At 41.4% G+C, this 23,807-nt stretch overlaps 1 protein-coding gene across 1 annotated transcript; it reads right to left on the bottom strand.

Annotated features, from left to right (window-relative positions):
- Positions 1-225: 225 nt before the first annotated feature.
- ZFAND1 (zinc finger AN1-type containing 1) lies at positions 226-22,556 on the bottom strand. Its single transcript, XM_036264361.1, has 8 exons — positions 22,470-22,556; positions 19,813-19,855; positions 18,335-18,374; positions 15,717-15,844; positions 15,548-15,639; positions 14,815-14,936; positions 1,402-1,557; positions 226-1,311 (listed from the first exon to the last, which is right to left on the bottom strand). The coding sequence occupies exons 1-8, from the start codon at positions 22,522-22,524 to the stop codon at positions 1,141-1,143; spliced, it is 807 nt and encodes a 268-aa protein (XP_036120254.1). The 5' UTR covers positions 22,525-22,556; the 3' UTR covers positions 226-1,140.
- Between the last annotated feature and the right edge of the window lie 1,251 nt (positions 22,557-23,807).

Genomic DNA, 23,807 nt, shown 5'->3' on the forward strand with positions numbered 1-23,807 from the left:
CGTATAGTCTGTGATAAAAGCTGTTGGAACACAGCTGTACTAACTACCCATCTGTTCATTTGATACGTGCCACACTCTTTGCATTGTAGTTACCACAGCAACTAAAATCAAATCCTTACCCTTAGTAGGTACCCAAATAAACACACTAATAAATGAATGTATAAGCAGCTGATGTAAATTGGAGGCTACCTCCATTCCTTGATTGAAAGTAACATGAAGAAAAAATTAAAGATGTTATGAACATTCCAAGTTTATTCCTTTAATTAAACTAAAGCCACTGTGCATGTCCATGACAATTAAAACACAAAAGGGACAAAGACTACACAGAAGTCATCCTGTTCCTTCCACGTAGTAGTGCTTTGCTGAGGGTGGAACACGTGAGTCAGAAGCATTACTTTTCACGCATCAGTAAAGTAGAATTACTTTGGCATGTATTTTCCTTGGTACAAGATATAAAAAGACTGCAATCAAGTTGAGCTACCCACCTTTCTTCTCATTTGTAATACATTCATACAAACTGGAAGAAAACCTTTATCAGAGATACGCCCCAAAGCAGGTGGAGGACAGCAGGAAAATCACGTCCCCTTCCCAGGCCTGAGATTCATCCAAAACCTTTGAAGAGAGAATGAGACAATCTCCGTCCCTCTGATTCATGGACACACATCAGTGCACGCTCCATGTCGCAGGCACACGGGAAGCTATACGCTGGGCCATGTTACTTTACGGCGAGAGCCAAGCATGTATCCTCTGAGAGTCGTTCCTCTGCCGTGAGCTCAGCCATGTCCCAGAAAGGACATCTAAAGTTCATTGTGGACCCCAGAGCAAAGGGACATGGAGCAGAGTCCCGGCCAATCAACAGCTCACGGCCAAACAAGCAACGCCCCTTTGTTGTTGTTATGGCAGCACTCCAAATGAAAGCTAATCGAGTACAACCACCACCAATAACTGAGTGTCAGTTCACAGTTAACTGCAATGAAAAAATTTAAATTCCATGCATACAGAACTGATAATGGACATTATGACAATGAAAATAATTTTAATACAACGTTTAAAAATAAAACTATATATAGTATTTGTAGTAAAAGAAAATGACTTCATGTAGAACTTTCCTCATGGTTCCTGGATTGAATCCTTCAATGACTATTCCAAGTAAGAATCGACATTTTTTAAAAATTGTTCTTCCTCATTAAGATATTCCAAGATAACATTTCCACCATTATATAAAGGACAATCCTCCTTAGCAATCCAGGCTTCCAACGAATGATCCAAGGGTAATGCTTCTCCTGAAGTCATGTGACACAACCTTAATTTCTGTTGAGAGAGAAATATAGTAATAAATAAAGATGCTTGTACAGCATATCCTAAAACTCCCAGGAAAAATTTATTACCAACAGTTATTACCTTGGCTGTGAATCTGTTGTTGTCATTTCTGAGACTGGCTAAAGAAGCTGCAAAGTCAATGACCTTCCCAATGCTCCATTGGGAGCAGAAGAACATTGGTTTGCTCTTCTCCTTGCTCCCCTTGGGTAGGAAAACCTGCAGGTAAATTCTTTCTGTCTGTAAGAAAAAAGAAGTTATAATACAGATCACATACATGAACTAGACATCTGTTTTTGATTGGTGGCATTTCTTCCTCTTTTCTCCTGGTCTGTGAGGGATCACCCTCTGACTGTTAGTGCGAATGCCAAACACGGTTGCCAGCATCCACCTGCATGCCTGAAATAGGACTCAAGACCCTGGCCAGGGTGATCTATGCAAAGACAGGTATGTGTTCTCAGTTAGGCCAACTAAGGTATTTTCCTGAGATCTGACATTCAAAAGCTGGGGATGGTAGCATTATAGGCCTACCTCAAAAAGCATGAAAATTTTCTAATAAACTAACCCTACAACTTAAAGAATTAGAGAAAAAAAAGGAAAACCCAGTGTAAGTAGAAAAAAAGAAATAATAAAATTCAGAGTAGAAATAAATGACATAGAAATTAAATAAACAATATAAAAGATCAATGAAACCAAGAGTTGGTTCTTGGAAAAGATAAACAAGATTGATGAACCTTTAGCCAGACTCACCAAGACACAGAGAGAGGGTGCAAATAAACAAAATCATAAATGAAAGAGATGAAGTAACAACTGACACCACAGAAATACAAGGGTTTATTAAAAAAAAATACTATGAACAATGCAATTATATGTCAAACAAACTGGACAACCTAGGTGAAATGGACGAATTCCTTGAATCATACAATCTTCCAAACTCAACTAGGAAGAGCCAGAAACCTAAAGAGACCAATTACAACAAATGAAATTGAAGCAGTAATAAAAAAAATAAAAACCTCCCAGCAAACAAGTCCAGGGCTGATCAGCTAGCTTCACAGATGAATTTTGCCAAACATTCAAAGAACTAACACTCATTCTCCTCAAACTATTTCAAAAAATTCAAGAAGAAGGAAGACTTCCAAACTCGTTTTATGAGGCCAGCATAATCCTAATTCCAAAACCAGATACAGACACTACAATAAAAGAAAACTACAGACCAATATCCCTGATAAACATAGACATCAAAATCCCCAACAAAATATTAGCAAATTGGATCCAGCAATATATCAAAAAAAGTATTCACCACAACCAAGTGGAATTCATCCCAGGGATGCAAGGCTGGTACAATATTTGTAAATCAATAAATGTAATACACTACCATAAACAAAATGAAAGATAAAAATCATATGATATCAGTAGATGCTAAAAGGCATTTTAAAAAATCCAGTACCAATTTTCGATAAAAAGTCACAGCAAAGTGGGAATAGAGAGATCATACCTGAACATAAGAAAGCCCATATATGATAAACCTATAGCCAACATCATACTCAATGAACAGAAACTAAAAGCATTTCCTTTAAGAACAAGAACAAGACAGGGCTGTCCGCTTAGGTCACTCTCATTCAATATAGTACTGGAAGTCTTAGCCACAGCAATCACACAAGAAGAAACAATAAAAGGGATCCATTTGGAAAGGAGGAAGTAAAACTGTCATTGTTCACAGATGACATGAAAATCCTAAAGGCTCCCCCAAAAAACTACTAGATTTAATAAATGAATTTGGCAAAGTAGCAGGATACAAAATTAACATCCAGAAAATGATGGCAATTTTATACATAGATAATGAACACTTAGAGAAACTAAAAAAATTGACCATTGCAACAAAAATATTAAGATATCTAGGAATAAATTTAACTATGGAGGTGAAAGACCTCTTCTCAGAAAACTACAGGATATTGAAAAAATAGAGAAAGATATTAAAAAGTGGAAGTATATACCTTGTTCATGGATTAGAAGAATCAACATCATTAAAATGTCCATACTACCCAAAGCAATCTACAGATTCAATGCAATCGCTATTAAAGTACCAAAGGCATATTTTACAGATATAGAACAAAAACTCCAAAAGTTAATATGGAATCAAAGATGACCCCACATAGCCATAGCAATCCTGAAAAAGAAGAACAAAGTAAGAGGGATCACAATACCAGATATCAGATTATACTACAAAGCCATTGTAATCAAAACAGCTTGGTACTGGCACAAGAACAGGCATATAGATCAATGGGAAAAAAACAGAGAACCCAGAAATCAACCCAAGACATTATGCTCTATTAACATCTGACAAAGGAGGCAAGAGCATACAGTGGAGTAAAGACCATCTTTTCAATAAATGGTGCTGGGAAAACTTGACAGCAACATGCAAAAAACCCGAACTAGACCACCAACTTAAACCATACACAAGAATAAACTCAAAATGGATAAAAGACTTAAGTGTAAGTCATGAAACCATGAAAATTCTAGAAGAAAATGTAGGCAGCAATATCTCAGATACCACATTTAGCAGATTTTTCACCAATACATCGCCTAGAACAAGAGAAACAAAGGAAAAAATGAACACACGGGACTACATCAAACTAAAAAGCTTCTGCACAGCAAAAGAAACCAGTATCAAAATGAAATAGGAATCCACTGTATGGGAGAACATATTTGCTAACATATATCAGATAAGGGGTTAATACCCCAAATATATAGAGTGCTCATACAACTCAACAAAGGGGAGACAAAGAATCCGATTTAAAAATGGAGAGAGGACCTGAATAGATACCTCTCCAAAAAGAACATACAAATGACCAAGAGACATATGAAGAAATGCTCTACATCACTAATCATCAGAGAGATGCAAATTAAAACAACAATGAGGTATCACCTCACACCTGTCAGAATGGCCACCATCAACAAATCATCAAACAACAAGTGTTGGTGAGGGTGTGAAGAAAAGGGGACTCTAGTACACTGTTGGTGGGAATGCAGACTGGTGCAGCCACTATGGAAAACAATATGGTGTCTCCTCAAAAAATAAAAAATAGAACTGCCATTTGACCCAGTGATCCCACTTCTAAGAATATATCCTAAGAAGTCTGAAACACCAATCAGAAAGAATATATGCACCCCTATGTTCATAGCAGTGCTATTTACAATCACTAAGATCTGGTAACAGCTCAAGTGCCCATCAGTAAATGAGTGGATAAAAAAGCTGTAGTACATTTACACAATGGAATACTATGCAGCTGTAAGAAAGAGAGAGCTTTTATCCTTTGAGATGACATGGAGGGACCTGGAGAGTATTATGCTGAGTGAACTAAGACAGTCAGAGAAAACAGGTATCACATGATCTCACTTATTTGTGGAAAATAATGATCAAAATAAGCTGACAATCAAAATAGATCCAGAAACATGGAAGTTGGGAACAGACTGACACACCTCAGAGGGGGAGCAGGAAGAGATGAGCTACAGAACTTATATGCATACCATACACAGACAGTGAGGTGAAGGCTGGGGGGCAGTAGGAGTGGGACGAAGGGTATCAATGGGGGAAAAAACCAGGAACATCTGTAATACTTTCAACAATAAAGATTAAAAAAAAAAAGCTGGGAGCTCTCTTTTTCCAGATTTCTTTTTCTGTTTTTTTTTTTTCTTTATTGATTTTAGAGAGAGAGGAAGGGAGAGGAGAAAGAGATAGAAACACTGATGAGAAAGAACATCAATTGATCACCTCCTGCACGCTCCCCACTGGGGATCGGGCCCACAACCTGGGCACGTGCCCTGACCGAGAATCGAACGGATGACTTCTTGGTGCATGGGTCAACATTCAACCACCGAGCCACACCGGTTGGGCCAGATTTCTTAAGTCTTAATGAATTAACCCTAGAATTGTCTGCAGCTATTCCCCAGCTGCTCAGCCTCTCCTGGACCAATGTGAAAAAACTCTCATCAAATGGGAAAGAATGCGTCCAACACAGACAGAGAAAAGTCAAGGACACGTGGACTTTTTCAACTGCATCGAAGTCCTAGAACTCAGTCTTCTTTGGAGACCAGATCAATACCACCACCATCACACGAGGAAAAAACATTGTTTTGATTAAGTTAGTTGTATCAAGCTTCTGTTGCCTGCAACTGAAAGATCCCTGAAACATAGAACATGTCTTTTCATGTGAAAGACCTCACAATGTACTTACAAACAACAGAACTTATGAGAATAAGGAAGCTAAAATATATATAAATACACACACACACACATAGACAAGTACCATACCAATAAAAGAGAAGTATTTTCCTGGCAGGTGTGGCTCAGTGGATTGAGCGTAGTCCCATTGTTTTGTTCCTGGTCAGGGCACATGACTGGGTTGTGGGCTCGATCCTCAGTAGGGGGCACGCAGGAGGCAGCCTATCCGTGTTTCTCTTGCATTAATGTTTCTATCTCTCTCTCCCTCTAAAAAAAATCAATAAAAACATTTTTTTTTTTTTAAAAAGAGAAGTATTTGTTGGAGATTTGGATGCTTCCACTAGTATTATATATCCTATATGCTTCCTTATATTGTATTTTCTTGCTAAATTAATAAATGCACAAAAGAAAAAAAGAATAAGAATAAAGGTGTTTGGCCTCAAATCTTCCTTAATTCCTAAAAATAGCTTTAAAAAACTGCTGGCTATACAGACCAATTCCTGTTATAATAAAATTTTTGATATAAAAGGAGCATCTCTAGGTCATAGAGGAAAAATTATAATTATTTTTCAATATGTTTTTATTGATTTTAAAAAAACTTTATTGATATTAGAGAGAGAGAGAGGAAGAGAAAGATAGAAACGTGGATGAGAGAGAACATCGATTGGCTGCCTCCTGCATGGCCCCCACTGGGAATTGGGCCCATGACCTGGGCATGTGCCCTGACCGGAATAGAAATGGTGATCTCTTGGTGCATGGGTCGGCGCTCAACCACAGAGCCACACTGGCCAGGCTGTTTTTATTGATTTTTTAGAGAGATAGATTGATGTGAAAGAGAACATCGATTGGCTGCCTCCCACATGCCCCTTACTGGAAATTAAGCCTGCAAACTGTGCATGTGCCCTGACCGGAAATAGACCTGGGAACTCTCAGTCCATGAGATGACGCTCAATCCATGAAGCCACACCAGCCAGGCAAGATTATAATCATTTTAAGAAATATGAGGTTCAAGACAATTCCCATCCCAATACCAAAGAATTTAGAGTTGTCCAAGACCAGTGGGGAATGTTATTACATATAACAAGTATTAAAAAAGAAAAACAAAAAATCATTTGAAATTCAAGCTTCGGACCAACTCTAGAACAGTAGCTCCTGCTCCAAAAATCAAAGTAATAAGAGTATAAACATAAAAAGAGAATATTAAAAAGATATAGCCTAACCTAAAACAGAAATAAGTATCCCGGAGATCAACTATCACAGAGAAATCAGAAAGGGGCATGGGCACAGCGAGAGGCACAGAAGCTCCTATCCAGGACGTACATGCACAGTCTGCACGGAAATTTCCAAACAAATCTAAGATGAAAGTAACTAAACATGAAAAAGACATTTTAAAAAGTTATTTAGGATGCACAATGAGATAAATTAAGCAACAATATCCATAAAAAGGAATAAGGATCTATGAAACCAAAACAGGTAGTAATAATACAAGAAAAACTATAAATATCTAATAAGAAACATAAATATTAAAAAATACAGTTTCTGATTACACAATGGTGGCGGAGTGAATGGGAGCTACACAGACCATCTCCCAGGACCAAACTGAAATTACAACTAAAATAAAGACAAATCGTCAGGAAAAAGCAACAGAAATGCAGCTTGGAGGACCACATAACCAGGGACACCAAATAGATCCTGGTAGGACTGCGGAGGCGCAAGAGAGGGGCTGGGAGCCCACAGACAGTAGCGCCCTGGGGTTAAACTCCCAAGCCAACTCAACAGTGCAGAGGGCCAGGACACAGTGCTAAAATAGCCACAGCAACTCACCTTGGACTTCAGCAAAGAGAGGGCAGACAGGACTGAAACTGTGTAGGGACACTTCGGATTTGGAGGGCGCTCAGCACTTTTGCTGAGTTGTGACCACACAGGACGCAGGACAGTGGTCATCTTACTCCTTCCCAGGGCTCTAGGGAGAGGCAGCAGCCCCTCCCTTGGAGATTCAACCCCACCCAGGTGGGCCATTGAAATGCAAACTGAGGCTCATTAACAACCAGCATCTGCCCCACCATCGGGAAATCCCCTTAAGCTGAACACCTGAGGGAGTTTTTCATTCAACTGAAAATCCAAGGCTCTTCAAGTAATAACGACTAATAGCATCCAGGCAAAAAGCTAGAGGATAACTGAACCATTTCTGGGCTTGCAACTCTACCCAGGAAAGTAAGACTTGAAAGCAGTGTTTAACGTGGGTCCTCGCACGTTCATCCAAACCCAGGAGAGGGAGCCACAAACAACAGAACACCAACACTCACAGGGAAAATTTGGCAGGTTCCAAAGCCCATGAAGGTAGCCAAAATGATGAAACAAAGAAACAAATCCCAAATAAAAGAACAAGAGACCTCTACCAAAGATGAGATAAATGAGGAGCAGTTAAGCAAGTTAACAGAGCTAGAATTCGAAGCCATGATCTTGAGGAAGATCAACAGCATGAGTAAGGACATCAACACCATGAGTAAAGACATAGAAACATTGAAAATCAACCAAATGGAAACTAAAAACCACCAAGAAGAAATAAAGAATGATGTAGCAGAAATAAAGAACACATTGGAAGGACTAAACAGCAGAGTAGAGGAAGCTGAGGACCGGATCAATGAATTAGTGAATTAGAAGACAGGGTAGAAAAAAATCAACCAATCAGAAAACCAAAAGGAAAAAACAATTAAAAAACAGGAAGACAGCTTAAGAGAACTATGGAACAACTGGAAATGTAACAATATTTGCATCATGGGAGTCCCCAAAGAAGAAGAAAATGAGCAAGGGTTAGAGAATATATGTGAAGAAATAGCGACAGAAAATGTCCCTAATTTGGTGAAGGAAGAAGGCATTCAAGTTCAAGCACAGAGAGCCCCAGCTAAAAAGAATTCAAACAGGCCCACACCAAGACACATACTAATTAAAATGCCAAAAATTAAAGACAAAGAGAGAATCCTAAAAGCAGCAAGAGATAAGCAACAGGTTACCTACAAAGGAAACCCCATAAGGCTCTCAGCTGACTTCTCAACAAAAACAGGCCAGAAAGGAATGGCATGAAGTAATCAAGGTCATGAAAAACTAGGATCTGAATCCAAGACTACTCTATCATTCAAAATAGAAGGTCAAATAAAGAGTTTCCCAGACAAAAAAAGGCTAAGGGAATACATTAGTACCAAACCAGCACTGCAAGAAATGTTAAAAGGAATGCTGTAATTAGTAGAAGAAACAAGAAGAAAAACATAACCACACTAAACAAAAATGGCAATAAATAAGTACATATCAATAGTCACCTTACATGTAAATGGTTTGAATGCTCCGATAAAAAGACACAGAGTAGCTGATTGGATAAGAAAGCATGACTCATCTATATGTTGTTTCAAGTGACCCACCTCACAACAAAAGACTCACATAGGTTGAAAGTGAAGGGATTGAAAAAAATCTTCCAAGCAAACGGAAAGGAAAAAAAGCTGGGGTAGCAATACTCATATCTGATAAAATAGATTTCAAAATGAAGGCTATAAATAGAAACAAAGAAGGCCACTACATAACATTGAAAGGATCTATCCGACAGGAAGCTATAACCTTGATAAACATATATGCACCCAATATAGGAGCACCAAAATATATTAAAAATCTTCTGGAGGACTTCAAAGGAGAAATAAAGAGCAAGACAAGCATAGTAGGGGACTTCAACACCCCACTGACATCACTGGATAGATCCTCTAGACAAAAAATTAGCAAGGAAACAGACTCTAAATGAAGCACTAGACCAAATGGATTTAATAGATATTTACAGAGAATCACATCCCAAAACTACAGAATTCACTTTCTTTTCAAGTGCACATGGGACATTCTCAAAGATAGACCACATGTTAGGACACAAACTAAGTCTCTACAAGTTGAAGAAGACTGAAATCATATCAAGCATCTTCTCAGATCACAATAGCATGCAACAAGAAATCAACTGCAACAAGAACATGCAAAGACATTGGAACACATGGAAGCTAAATAGCATGTTATTAAACAATGAATGGGTTACCAAGGAAATCAAGGAAGAAATTAAAAACTTCCTGGAACCCAATGAAAATGAACACACAACAACACAAAATCTATGAGATGCAGTGAAACCAGTTCTGAGAGAGAAGTTCATAGCACTACAAGCCTACCTCAAGAAACAAGAAAAATTCCTAATAAACTGTCTAACTTCACAACTCAAAGAACTAGAGAGCAAACAAAAAGAAAACCCCAAATCAAGTAGAAGGAAGGAAATAGTAAAAATCAGAGCAGAAATAAATGACATAGAAACCAAGAAAAAAATTCAAAGGAACAATGAAACAAAGAGCTGGTTTTTTAAAAAGATAAACAAGATCAATGGACCCTAGCTAGACTCTCCAAGAAACAAAGAGAGAGAACCCAAATCACAAAATTAGAAATGAAAGAGGAGAAGTAACAACGAACACCACAGAAATACAAAAGATCGTTAACAAATACTATGAACAATTATATGGCAACAAATTCAACAATGTAAGCAAAATGGACAAATTTCTAGAAACACACACTCTCCCAAAACTGGACCGGGAAGAGACAGAAAACTTGAACAGACCAATAACAACTAAGGAAATTGAAGAGGTAATCAAGACTCTCCCAGCAAACAAAAGCCCAACCCCGTATGGCTTCAAGGGGGAGTTTTACCAAACATTCAAAGAAGAACTAACATCTATTCTCCTCAAACTATTTCAAAAAATTCAAGAAGAAGGAAGACTTTCAAACTCGTTTTTATGAGGCCAGCATAATTCTAATTTGGAAACCAAAAAAAGACACTACAAAGAGAAAACTACACACAAATATCCCTGATGAACATAGATGCCAAAACCCTGAACAAAATACTAGCAAATCGAATCTAGCAATACATCAAAAAAAATTATTCACCATGACCAAGTGAGATTCATCCCAGGGATGCAAGGCTGGTACAATATTTGCAAATTAATAAATGTGATACACCACATAAACAAAATGAAGACTAAAAACCACATGATCATATCAATAGATGTTGAAAAAGGATTCAACAAAATCCAGCATCCATTTCTGATAAAAACACTCAGCAGTGTGGGAATAGAGGGATCATATCTAGACACAATAAAGGCCATATATGAAAGACCTACAGCCAACATCATACTCAATGGGCAAAAACTAAAAGCATTTCCCTTAAGAACAGGAACAAGACAGGGATGCCCACTTTCGCCACTCCTATTTAACATAGTACTGGAAGTCTTAGCCACAGCAATCAGACAGGAAATAAAAATAAAATGGTTCCAAATTGGAAAGGAGGAAATGAAATTGTCATTATTTGCAGATGACATGATATTATACATAGAAAAATCTAAGGACTCCACCAAAAATCTACTAGACTTAATAAATGGATTTGACAAAGTAGCAGGACACAAAATTAACGTCAAGAAATCGATGGCATTCTTATACACCAATGATGAACTCACAGAAAGAGAAACTAAAAAGACAACCCATTTACCATTGCTGCAAAAAAATTAAGATACCTAGGAATAAACTTAACCAAAAAAGAAAAGGACATATTTGCAGAAAACTACAGGACATTGAAAAAAGAAATAGAGGAAGACATAAAAAAGTGGAATCACATACCTTGTTCATGGACTGGAAGAATTAACATCATTAAAATGTCCATATTACCCAAAGCAATCTATAGATTCAATGCAATCCCCATCAAAATACCAATGACATATTTCACAAAACTAGAACAAATACTTCAAAAGTAGGGAACCAAAAAAGACCCTGAATAGCCACAGCAACCTTGAAAAAGAAGGACAAAGTAGGTGGGATCACAATACCAGTAATCAGGTTATACTACAAAGCTACTGTAATCAAAACAGCCTGGTACTGGCATAAGAACAGGCATATAGACCAGTGGAACAGAACTGAGAACCCAGAAATGGACCCAAGACATTATGTTATGCTCAATTAATATTTGATAAAGGAGGCAAGAGCATACAATGGAGTAATGACAGCCTCTTTAATAAATGGTGTTGGGAAAATTGGACAGCTACATGGAAAAAAATGAAACTAGACCATCAACTTACACCATACACAAGAATAAACTCAAAATGGATAAAAGACTTAAATGTGACCCATGAATCCATAAAAATCCTAGAAGAAAATGTAGGCAACAAAATTTCAGACATCATACACAGCAGAATTTTCTCTGATACATCACCTAAGGCAACAGATACAAAGGAAAAAATGAACACATGGGACTACATCAAACTCAAAAGAAACAACCATGAAAATGGAAAGGCAACCCACTGTATGGGAGAGCATAATTGCCAATGATACATCAGATAAGGGGTTAATTTCCAAAATATATAGAGTACTCATACAACTCAATAAAAGGAAGACAAAGAACCCAATTAAAAAATGAGCAGAGGACCTAAAGAGACACCTCACCAAACAGGACATACAAATGGCCAAGAGATATATGAAGAAATGCTCATCATCACTAATCATCAGAGAGATGCAAATTAAAACAACAATGAGGTATCACCTCACACCTGTCAGAATGGCCGCCATCAACAAATCATCAAACAACAAGTGTTGGTGAGGGTGTGAAGAAAAGGGGACTCTAGTACACTGCTGGTGGGAATGCAGACTGGTGCAGCCCCTCTGGAAAACAATATGGTGTTACCTCAAAAAATTAAAAATTGAACTTCCATTTGACCCAGTGATCCCAGTTCTAGGAATATACCCTAAGAAGCCTGAAACACCAATGAGAAAGAATATATGTATCCCCATGTTTGTAGCAGCACTATTTACAATCACTAAGATCTGGAAACAGCCCAAATGTCCATCAGTAGACGAATGGATAAAAAAGCTGTGGTGCATATACACACTGGAGTACTATGGAGCTGTAAGAAAGAAAGATCTCTTATCCTTTGAGATGACATGGAGGGACCTGGAAAGTGTCATCCTAAGCGAAACAAACCAAACAGAGAAAGACAAGTATCATATGATCTCACTTATTTGTGGAATATAATGACCATAACAGTCTGAGAAATGGGGTAGTCCCAGAAACATGGAAGTGGGGTATAGATTAACAAGCCCCAAAAGAAGGGGTGGTGAGGGAGAGATAAACCACAGAACTTATATGCATGTATGCATGAACAATGAACATGGACAACAAAGCTGGGGACGAGGCAGGGAGGGAAGTATCAGTGGGGGAAAATGAGAAATATCTGTAACAAAAATAAATTAATTAATTAAATTAAAAGAATAAATAAAAAATAAGAATAATAATTATATACCAGAGTCAAGTGGTTAATCCCAGAATATATGGATGATTTCATGGCAGAAAAATGAATCAACATAATTTATCACATTGATAAGGAAAAAAGAAAAACACCTCAAAACAATCATCTTATTAGATGTGGGAAAATAACATAAGAGAAAAATTAATATCTCTTCATGATAAAAATTCCTAACAAACTAGGAATAGGAAGATATATTGTTAACTTGATAAAGGCTACTATAAAAACTCTGCAGTAAAGATAAAATTTAATATTGAAACTTCAGAATAATTTGGATTAAAATCAGAAACGTTTTGAAGATGCCTGCTATTACCCATATTATTCAATACTGTTCTGGAAAGCTCAACCAACGCATTAAAACAAATAATGACCAAAAGGTAGAGGAGTGAGAGGAAAATTAAGAAAAGAAAAAACAACCCGCCCAGCTGGTGTGGCTCAGTGATGGAGTGTAAACCCATGCACCAAGAGGTTGCCAGTTCGATTCCCAGTTATGTGCCAGGTTATGGGCCAGATCCCCAGTGGAGGGCATGCAGGAGGCAGCCAATCAATGTTCTCTCTCATTGATGTTTCTATCTCTCTCTCCTTCTCTCTTCCTCTCTTTCTAAAAATAAATAGAAAAATTAAAAAAAAAAAAGAAAAACAACCCAAAATTGTCATTTGCAAAAAGTACAATTGTACAGAAAACATCCAAGAAAATGTATAAGAATTATGGACAATTAGAGGTTTCTTTACTGGATATAAGGACAACAAACAACCAATTAAGAAAACATTAATTTTTAAAAAGTTATTATTTATGATGACAGCAAAAATTATGGTGAGCCTACGAATACACCTAAGAAAAGATATGCAGATATGTATGGTAAGCATCACAGATGTTATTTGAAGACAGAAAAGAAGACCTACAGAAAAACTGGATAAGAGTCGAAATCCTAAAGAGGTCACCTGTTCTCATAGAGGACTAAGCACACTTTCTGATCAATAAATCTCATAGAACAGGACAAAGTGATCCCAAAGTTTTTACAAAAGAATAAACAGTTGTCCTGGCTGATTTGCGCAGTGGTTAGAGCACTGGCACTAGGATCAAAAGGTCTCAGATTCAATTCTCAGTCAAGGACAGGTACCTGGGATGCAGCTTCATCCGCTGCCCCAGCAGGTGTGTGTGCAGGGGGCAACCAATTGATGTGTCTCTCTCATATCAGTGCTTCTCCCTTTCACCTTATCTAAGAAAATCAATGAAAAAATAGCATCGGTCAGGGTTAACAAAAAAAAAAAAGAATAAACAGTCAAGAACAGACACAGCTGAAAGCAAATACTAAGGTGGAGAGATCTGTCCTGTTTGTACAGCTATGACAATTAGGACAGTTTGAAACTGACACAAAGACAGATAGGAAAAGAGGAACTGAACTGAGATTCCCAAACTGGTCTCACACGTGTAGGACCTGGCAGGTGACAGAGGTGTAACCACAAGGACGAACTCTCAGTAGCTTCTGTGATGACAGTAGGTAAGGTAGTCCATTCGGGTATGTGTGAGTTTGTGGAAATCTTCACTTCTACTTTCTTACAGTTAAGTTATAAATGGAATACAGAGCTAAACAAAATTAATAAAATAAATCTTTTAAAAGAAAATATCTTAAATAACTTATTTTAAAAAGTACAAATCTTAAGAAAATCGTTAATAAACTCGGACATATTAAAAATTTTAAAGTCTGGACAACTGAAGAAATCAAAAACAAAGAAGACAAACCACAGACTGAGAAAAGCTATGTGCAACACATGTAATCAAACAATTCAGAACATCTAAAGAATCTTAGAAACCTATAAAAAAAAAAGTGCCAAAGAACCCAACAGAAAAAATGGGCAAAGAGCGGCCGTCAGCTATATTTAAACATTCCTGTTTCCAAGGTCTCTGAGGCCCACCTGCGGCAAGGACGGGTCCCCATGGGCTTGCAGCTTCAACTTCATCAGGGCCACCTTGGCCGCCGTGGCACTACTCTGGGCACCTTTCCGTCGCTTTCTCGCTGTCTGTCCCGTCTTGGAACCTAAGAAGTAAGAATAGCGCACAAGCACACAAGAATGTTTACATTCCATTGTCGAGAGCTTTATGAATTACTACTTGTTTACCATGGCCCGGAAACGGGCAAACTCCACAAGTGGACGCATCCAGAGGCACATCCACTGTGCAGGACTACGTTTACATTCTCAATGGAAAAGGGCCCTGCGGTTGATCTAAGCAATCTCCACATCAAAAACTCAGTTATCTGCTTCTTTCCAAATGAAGCCTGTTTAATCCAATCACTGCGGCTTCCAGGGAGAGCTTGAAGGGCGCAGAGGCTCTGATGGGGCGCCTGGAGCCCGAAGGAGCGCGCTGCAGCCCCGCCAGCCCCGCGGCCCAGCCGCAGGAAGGCCAGGGACCCAGGCGGCCCAGCCAGACATCGGGTAGGGGCTCCCACAGTTTCCAGAGTCTCTCTGGTTGGGGAGCCTTGTGAGAAACACGTGTCAAGAATGTCGTCGAAATCTAGGGCAAGGTGGTGTCACGGGGCTGCGAGCACGCCTCCGCGCTGGAAGGCTGGAGGCGGCGGGCTGAGCAGGGGCCTGGGGACCGCGGGAGCGCACAGCGGAGGAAAGCAGGGAACCAGCTCCCGATACTCGCCAATGATGTCCTGAACAAGCTTCCGAGTGGCGGCCATTCGAGGCTGAGCGGTCTCCAGTTTTTCACACCGGTGCTCTGACTGATGACGGTGTCTGTGGGCGACAGAAGAGGGTCGCCAGCTGGAGCCCCTGCACACAGTGAGCGGGCACACGGGGACGCTCGCGCTCACCGCAGGCAGAAGCTCCGCTGGCAGGCAGGGCAGACGACCTGCACCGGCGCTTTCTCGGCGCAGCCCTCCAACGAGCATGCGCACGAGGCTTGTGTCTCTGGCTGCAGCCTCTCTTTGACTACAGTCACCTGAAGAGGTATATAAAAAAGGGGCATATTTCACACGGACAGTAAATCAACACATCTATTTTGGAAGGCAGCATTCATATTATTTTTGCTTAAACTTATAAGAGCAATTTTAGACACTCCCACAAAAGAAATAATAAATATTTGTGTGAGAAATGATTATGTATTGACTATTCTACATTTTCATACTTTCCCCACTGTGGTATATTTATCTTCTAAGTCAAGTTAAAATGACTATTCAGTTACCCTTTATAACTTTAGTCTTCTACTTCCATAACAGTCCAACAGAGATGCCCTGTGATGACAAGCTCAGGGAATCATCTCGTCATTGGCCCTCAAATGGCAAGTCATACCTACTTTCTACACAAATTTTAAGTTGTTAAATATATATAAATGAACACTTAAAAATTATATGCTTATCTATGAGACAGAGGATTAAAGACAACTTTCATATGATATACTGATCTTTACGGTGTGTTTAATGTTGTATTAACAGTAAATATTACATCAGAGGAAGATGACATTTTATAAGATTAAAAACAATCCAGATCAGCCAGGCTGTTTTGGTACAGGTGTCCCCACTATTCGAAAGCAGTTGAGCGTTCCTATGAAACTTTTTGTAAGCCGAAATAGTGCAAAGTGAAGAAGCAATGGCCAGTAATGTACATAAAAAGTTTTCAGTGTTCTCAGACCCCAGATGGGTCTCCCGGAGGCTCAGACACAGTTCGAAGCTGTGGTGCCCTGTTGCTGAGATGCTGAGTGTGGTTCTTGGGGAGGAGCAGGGGAGGGCTACTCTCACAGCTTAGGTGCACACCGTCTGTATAGTGAATGGCTCACTGCAAAACAAATGGTAAACACTATTTTCACTTTTTGTCTTTTTTCGTAAAAGTGAAAACCTGCTTTGATTTCTTTCAGTTAGCACAAGAGATACTACCGTGGGCCTTTCACAAAAGTGAAGGGGCTTAAAGTGAACTTCCAAACCTGGGTGGACCTGCATGAGGTAACTAGTTTCCAGAGTTGAATGACTTAGGGAAATACCTGCTTGAAATCTACAAAGGACAGTCCTCTCTATAAAGGATAGTTCATCTTGTTGAAACTAACTTAACTATGTTCCAAACTGTTCCCACAGTGTCGAGGTAAAGGATTTCTCTCCACTATTTAACTGAGAGACGTTCAGAGAAAAAGGAAAGCCCGGGCCAGTTTACAACTGTACAGGACACACCGATGGCCCTGGCCGGTGTGGCTCACAGTAGAGCATCAGCCCACAGACCAATGAGTCACGGGTTTGATTCCAGTCAAGGGCATGTACCTCGGTTGTGGTTCATCCCTGGCCCTGGTTGGGGTCATGCAGGAGGCAACTAGTCGTGTTTCTCTCACATTGATGTTTCTCTCTGTCTCTCGGTCTCTCTCCCTCCCTCCTTCCTACTCTATCTGATGATAAATGGAAAAATATCCTCAGGTGGGGAATAAAAAAAACTGAGCATTCCCTCCAGTTAATCCTGGGTAATGCCAATACATTGTTAATTTTCAATTTCCTCAGATAAAGCATCTAAACTTCATGGAGCCAGATCTGACGGAAGCCCATCACACCTTAGTTTTCTGTAACTGAGAGAACAGTTGTCACATCCTTGGTAAGGTGCTTGGTAGATGGTGGCAGGAACAGATGTCCACTGGAAAGTGTGAGGCAAATGCTGCCCTCCAAACGGACTGGATTCAGCTTAACTTCTGGCCTCTCTCTGACCCAAGGGAAGCAGGGCCACTTCTCTGTCAGATTTGAGAGAACCACTGGAGGTGTGGTAGGCTTAAGCTTTCTCTTTTTTTCCTCTTGGAACTAAACTTGGAAGTTGAGGAGGAGGCCTAACCTGGCCCAGCACTGCTGCGACTGCAGGCAAGCTGCCTAATCCTGGCTCTCTTCACACACCTACTGGGCCCTGCTCTGTTCACGTTATCCTTTGCCGTTCACGTTATCTTTTATCAATAATGAAGAGGATATGTTGGCTTCTATCTGCCAGCCCTTTGTAAAATCTCTCCATTTGCTCAGAGTTGGAATGGGGCTTTGCTGGCTCATAGATTTGTTCCTGGTAGTCCAAGGCTGACTGATTCAAAACAACTCATTGCCATGAATCCCTGACACCAAGCAGCAGTGAAAATGAGCACAAGAGGGGAGGGAACGAAGGAGCATGTGATGAAGGTGTTAATTCAATTTTAGATCCGTGAATACAGAGCCTAAAGCTGCAAGTGGGCCACGTAAACAGAGCTGAAGTGTAAAGAAATAAGAATTATGAGAATAAAAATATTTAAATACCTCTAGACCAGTTTTTCTTTAAAACAAACTGAGAAAAATCATATAAATGAAGCAGAGCCTCTACCTGTAATTAGCTTATTCACCCCAATTTTAACCTGCTGTACATGGACTGGTTTGAAACCTCTCCAAGATCGGAAGACAAGCCCATAAACACAAATGTGTGTGATCAGAGAGAACTATGAACATACCTCAGGACAGCCGTGCGACTCTCTGCGTCTGTGCTCAAGGCTTAAATAATTTTAAAAAATAGTATTTATTGAAATGCAATCAAATCATGTAAAGATAATATAAAATTTGAGATATTTCAATGGTTAGTATCCTTAAGATTAATTACACTTATGCTACATTAAGAACCCTATGTATAAGGATAAACTGAAACGCCAGATCAACATAGACCATCTATTGCCCCAAAAGGTTTAAAACACAACTGTTCAGCCCTGGCCAGTTTGGCTCAGCGGTTAGAGCATGGGCCTGTGGTCCAGAGAGACCAGGGTTCAGTTCCCGCTAAGGGCATGTACCTCAGTTGCAGTTTATCCCCAGCTCCGGTTGGGGTCGGGCGGGTGGCAACCACTCAATGTGTCCCTTTCACATCGATGTTTCTCTCTCTCTCTCTCCCTCCCACTCTACCTGAAGAAAAATGGAAAAATGTCCTCGGGTGAGGATAAAAAAAACACAAAAAACACACACACACAGCTGTTCAACTTCCTATGAGTAACATCAATTCACCATTCTAAATTACCTTTACTCTGAGTGCTTTCATGTTTGTGAAAACACAAAAAAATCTTTTGGTTCCTGTCATTTCTCCAAAACCACCAATAATAGACCAAAGGCGTGTTCTAGTCCTGATTTTAAAATATGCATTACTTTACTTCTAATGAATCTTTCTGAATAATCTTCTGAAAATAATTTGCTCTTTCAGTGCTCTGGTTAATAAATTACATTCTTTCCCTGGCCAGTGTGGCTCAGTTGGTTGGGCATCTTCCCATGCACTGAAAGGTCACTGGTTCGATTCGGGGCAGGGCACATGCCCAGGTTTCAGGTTCCATCCCCGGTAGGAGGTGTGCAGGAGGCAGCTGATCAATGCTTCATTCTCACATAGATGTCTCTCTCTCTCTATCTCCCTCCCTCTCGCTCTAAAACTCAATAAGATATTTTTTAAAATAATAAATAATTAATTAAATGCCTGATACGTGTAAGCGTAATTACAAAGATAATACATTTTCCAAAGTCCTTGTTTAGTTCCAGGTTTTACTTTGTATGTTAACAGTACATGCAAAGGACATGTGATATCCAATTTAAGAAATATATCAGTTGGGCTACTTTCATTTTATTAATTAAAATAAAGAGTAATAATCATTAACTGGATTTTCCCATATTCTTTAGAATGTGGACATGTTCTCTCCTTGTGATTAAAAGACACAAATACAACTTTTACATAAAAGAGCACACAGATAATGCCATCTATGAAGTTTAAAGATTAGCCAAATATACGCACAAGTAATCACAGCCTATGACTAGTCTGTTTTTTTCTAAGTGATTACCATAATGAGTATCAAATATCAATGGCTAAAGTAAGAGCTATTTTAAATTATTCTGCTATCCAGAAATAAATCTCATATTACAAACAGTAAAATTACTCAAAATCCTGCATAAAAACATAACTTACCAAAATATTCCTGAACAACCATCACATACAAATGGAAGAAAATCTAGAATTGAGGGAAAATGTTATATGTACTGGTCAGTATCTGATTTTGATTTAGTTTTCTTAAGCAAAAAGAATCTGCAAGTACTGAGCCACCTCCACAGGGAATTATCCTTTAGACACAACCAAGTGTAGCAAGTAGTGGTTAAACAAAGACCATCACAACCTCAAGTCCTCTGGGAGAAAGTTACTAGATACTAGATCAATGTTACTTGTAGTAGCATGCTAAATCCGGAAAAAAAAGTTCTGGGTTTTTCTGGTTTGTTTCCCAGATTTAGTAGGTGTTGTTTTTGAGGACTGCATAGTGCAAAAACCCTGCATTTTGAGTGAAAAACCTAGGTTTCAATTCTGATTCCACTGTTTACTAATTTAGCAATACTAGGCAAGTTACTTAATAGTAAAGCTTCAGAGATTTTATATATAAATATATCTTATAGTATAGCGTATTATATATGTAAACACACACACACATATACATATATACACACACACATACACAAAAGCAAAGCTCTATTATTAGGTAATATAGAAATAAATACAAATGTAAGTATATAGTGTCTGTGTATATGTTTGTGTGTATATATCTGTGCTCTACTTCACAGGTAATTATAAAAACAAATGATATAAGTAAAAGGTATGAATAGTAGGAAAGTAACTATAATTCCTAAGATAATTACAACAATTAACTTATCTTGAATATATTCAATCCGAGAAAAATCCCATGGTGACTAGATGGAAATGTTTTTAAAGAAATTCTAGAAATTCAATAGATAGACTGATCGATACTGCAAAATTTAACCCTCAACTGTCTTTTTCCTTGCTATTTAGGAATAGCTAAGTTAGAATTAACCAACTAACTACATAACAACTAAGTTAGGAACAGAACTTTTGGAAAGCACATGGAGGTATCCACTCCCAATGGCAACTGACTATTAACCACCAGAAATAATCAGTTAGTCTCTAGATTGTTTTCAATGTACATCATATTACATTCTAGTTCATAGCCAATCACACCACTTTTACAAAGTGAGAACAAAAGACATCGAACTTTAGAGAAAGCTACAATTTAGGCTCAAATATCTCATCAGACAGGTTATCTCAACCAGTAACAGAAAGAAAGGACCTTATTATAACTGAAAGGGACCCTGGGTAAGTCTGCTTGTGGGACAAGAGGGCCCAAATACAGTTATTCCTTCACCTGCGAACTGGGCTTAATGAACTGTCACTGTTGTTCTGACTACATGATTCTGGGAGCATGTTTCATACCAAGAAAGTGTGTATACATTTGTCAACAAGATGGAAACTGAAGCATATACTCTGCAAAACTCTGATGTCTCTCCCAAACTGGAAAAACTGTACCTGCTTGCTGTTTTGAGACCTGTAGCAACCATGTAAATATGAGATGCAAACCAAGAATACTCAGGGGGAAGAGTGACAATCAAGATAATTTCCTGACACCCCACACCATCCTTCTATCCATCCTCTGTCCATCCACTAGTACAAGGGCTAGACCTTGGCCTCATTTCAGATATAATGTATTACGGTGAATCAGGCACACCAGAGATATATAGCTTACAGTCAAAACCAACTGGCTAAGCTTCCCTACGAAAGATGCTCAAGGAAGCAAAGAGTCTTACCTGCTGAAGGGCTGGCAAGCACAGCCAGGGAAGGGTATATGCACAGAGTGCTCTAAGTAACAAGAGCCTGGCAGGAATGCTGTCCTGCCCACAGGCCACAGCAGTCACACTCATCAACTGTGGCACTCCCACTACTCCAGGCTGGACCTCAGAGTCCTTCTCGACAATGACTCAGGTACCTGCCACCAGTGGCTGAAACCGCAAAGGGAGATGAAAGCTATCTGCCACCCTCTTTCAGTGTGAGCCAAGTGTGACAGCGCACAGGGAGAGTGAAGCCCAGACGTCAGGGGCTGCGCCTGCTGCGTGCTGCGAAGTTTCAGGAACCTGCCTGTAGACGTGAAATCCAAAAGCCTGGGCCCCGCAGCCCCGCGCTGGGTATTCGATGGGCTCCGTGGATCACAGGCCTCCCAGCGCAGGGTCGGAGATCACATCATCATTGATGTGATGCACCTACCGGTCTGAAAGCCGCCCGAGAAACGACCGCGTTGTATAGCCTTACGTAGTCCCAGGCCAGACTAAGTGCTCGGCGGACGCTCGCTGACCGGCGGCAATCGGGAGGCGAGCGTGACCGCGCGGGAGGCAGCGCCCGGCGCCACGGCCTGCGGGCATTCCCTCCGAGATCCGGTGGCCTTCGCCCCAGAAGCTCGTCTCGGGGGGAGCCCGTGAAACCAGTTAAAACGCATCAGCCTGCCGCCTCCGGCTGGCAGTGAGCCGCGGCCCAGACAAGAGTCTGGGGGAGGCGGCGGACCCGAGGGGAGCTCCGGTTTCCCCCGCGCCACTTGCCGGAGAGCGCGCTCGAAAGCCCAGGTGCTCGCACGGGTGCTCCCAGGACCCGCCGGTTCCCTTACAGGGACCACGGGTGTCCCTCCCTCAGAGACGCGCCTGCGCAGCTCGCTGCCGCCCCGCAGGCAAGCCCGCCCAGGCCTCTCCTCCCCCGCCCCACCGTCCGTGCGGGCCGAGCGGGGCCGACTCCGCCATCACCTCGCTGCCGGCAGTGCTCCACCTGGCAGTGCTGCCCGAGGTCCAACTCCGCCATGTCCCAGCGCGGCAAGGACCAGGGCGGACCCGGGGGCGGGGCGGAACAAAGGGGTGGTGCGGGCCCGAGTGGCGGGTGGAAAGGAGAGACGCGGCGGGCCCGAGGGGCGGGGCGGAACAAAGGGGTGGTGCGGGCCCGAGTGGCGGGTGGAAAGGAGAGACGCGGCGGGCCCGAGGGGCGGGGCGGAACAAAAGGGTGGTGCGGGCCCGAGTGGCAGGTGGAAAGGAGAGACGCGGCGGGCCCGAGGGGCGGGGCGGAACAAAGGGGTGGTGCGGGACGGAGGGGCGGGGCGGAACAAAAGGGTGGTGCGGGCCCGAGGGGGCGGGGCGGAATGGAGGGGCGGGGCGGAATAAAAGGGTGGGTGGAATGGAGGGGCGGGGCGACGGCGCGCGCGGCGCCTGCTGGGAACGTGTGGACCCCAGGGGCGGAGCCTGCAGGCGGGGCGGGGGCGGGCCAGGGCTGGAGGGGCGGGGCTGCTGTGAGTGCAGGCAGTGCTGAGTGTTTCCGATTTGGCACCGAGTCAAACCAGACACGGTGTGTGTGCGGTGTTCCCATGAGGACCCGAGTCCTCACGCCCAGGCCTCGAGAAAACACGGCTGCCGCCCCAGAGGGTTGCGCGCTGCGACCGGACCGCGAAAGGCCTCGGGGATGGTCCGCTCCGAGCGGCGGCTTAGCTGGGCCAGCCCGGGGCCTGCGCAGGCTTTCCCGGAGTCCAGTGGAGGGAGGACGTGGCTCGTGCGAGTCCTACGCCAGTGTTACTTCAAGTAAATGCCTTTGTAAGGAAGACATTAGGCTTTTTTTTTTTAAATAAATAAAGGATCCTTTTTCTTTTTTTTGGTCTTTTTAAAAATTCTGGTGGTGAAAAGGGTGTAGCTCCCGGGTGCGCACTGAACCGCATAAGGTCCCTCATTAGAGAGCCCAGCTCATCACACCATCTGGAGCGAGCTGAGGGCCATCCCTGGGATCCAGGCGGTCACGTGCTCCGTGAGCTACATCACAGGTCCCCGGGGAGGAGGGGCTCCTCTGGGGGTACAGGTGGATGCCACGCCCCTGGCGGGACACCAGACGAATCGGAATGCAGAAGTGACAAATCAGAACTGTGCTCTTGAAAGGGACTGCAAAAGCAACCAGTGCCTCCTGTATGACTTTGGGCATGCCAATTCCCTGTGTGACCTTGGGTTGTCCCAAATCGGTATTCGTTGAGGAAGGCGGAAGGGTAGGCTTGGAAAACAGGTATCATTACCTAAGGGTTTGCTCTGGAGTAACTTTAAGAAATCCATCTC

This window comes from Molossus molossus, unplaced genomic scaffold, assembly GCF_014108415.1.
Source record: "Molossus molossus isolate mMolMol1 unplaced genomic scaffold, mMolMol1.p scaffold_m16_p_16, whole genome shotgun sequence".
Classification (NCBI taxonomy): domain Eukaryota; kingdom Metazoa; phylum Chordata; class Mammalia; order Chiroptera; family Molossidae; genus Molossus; species Molossus molossus.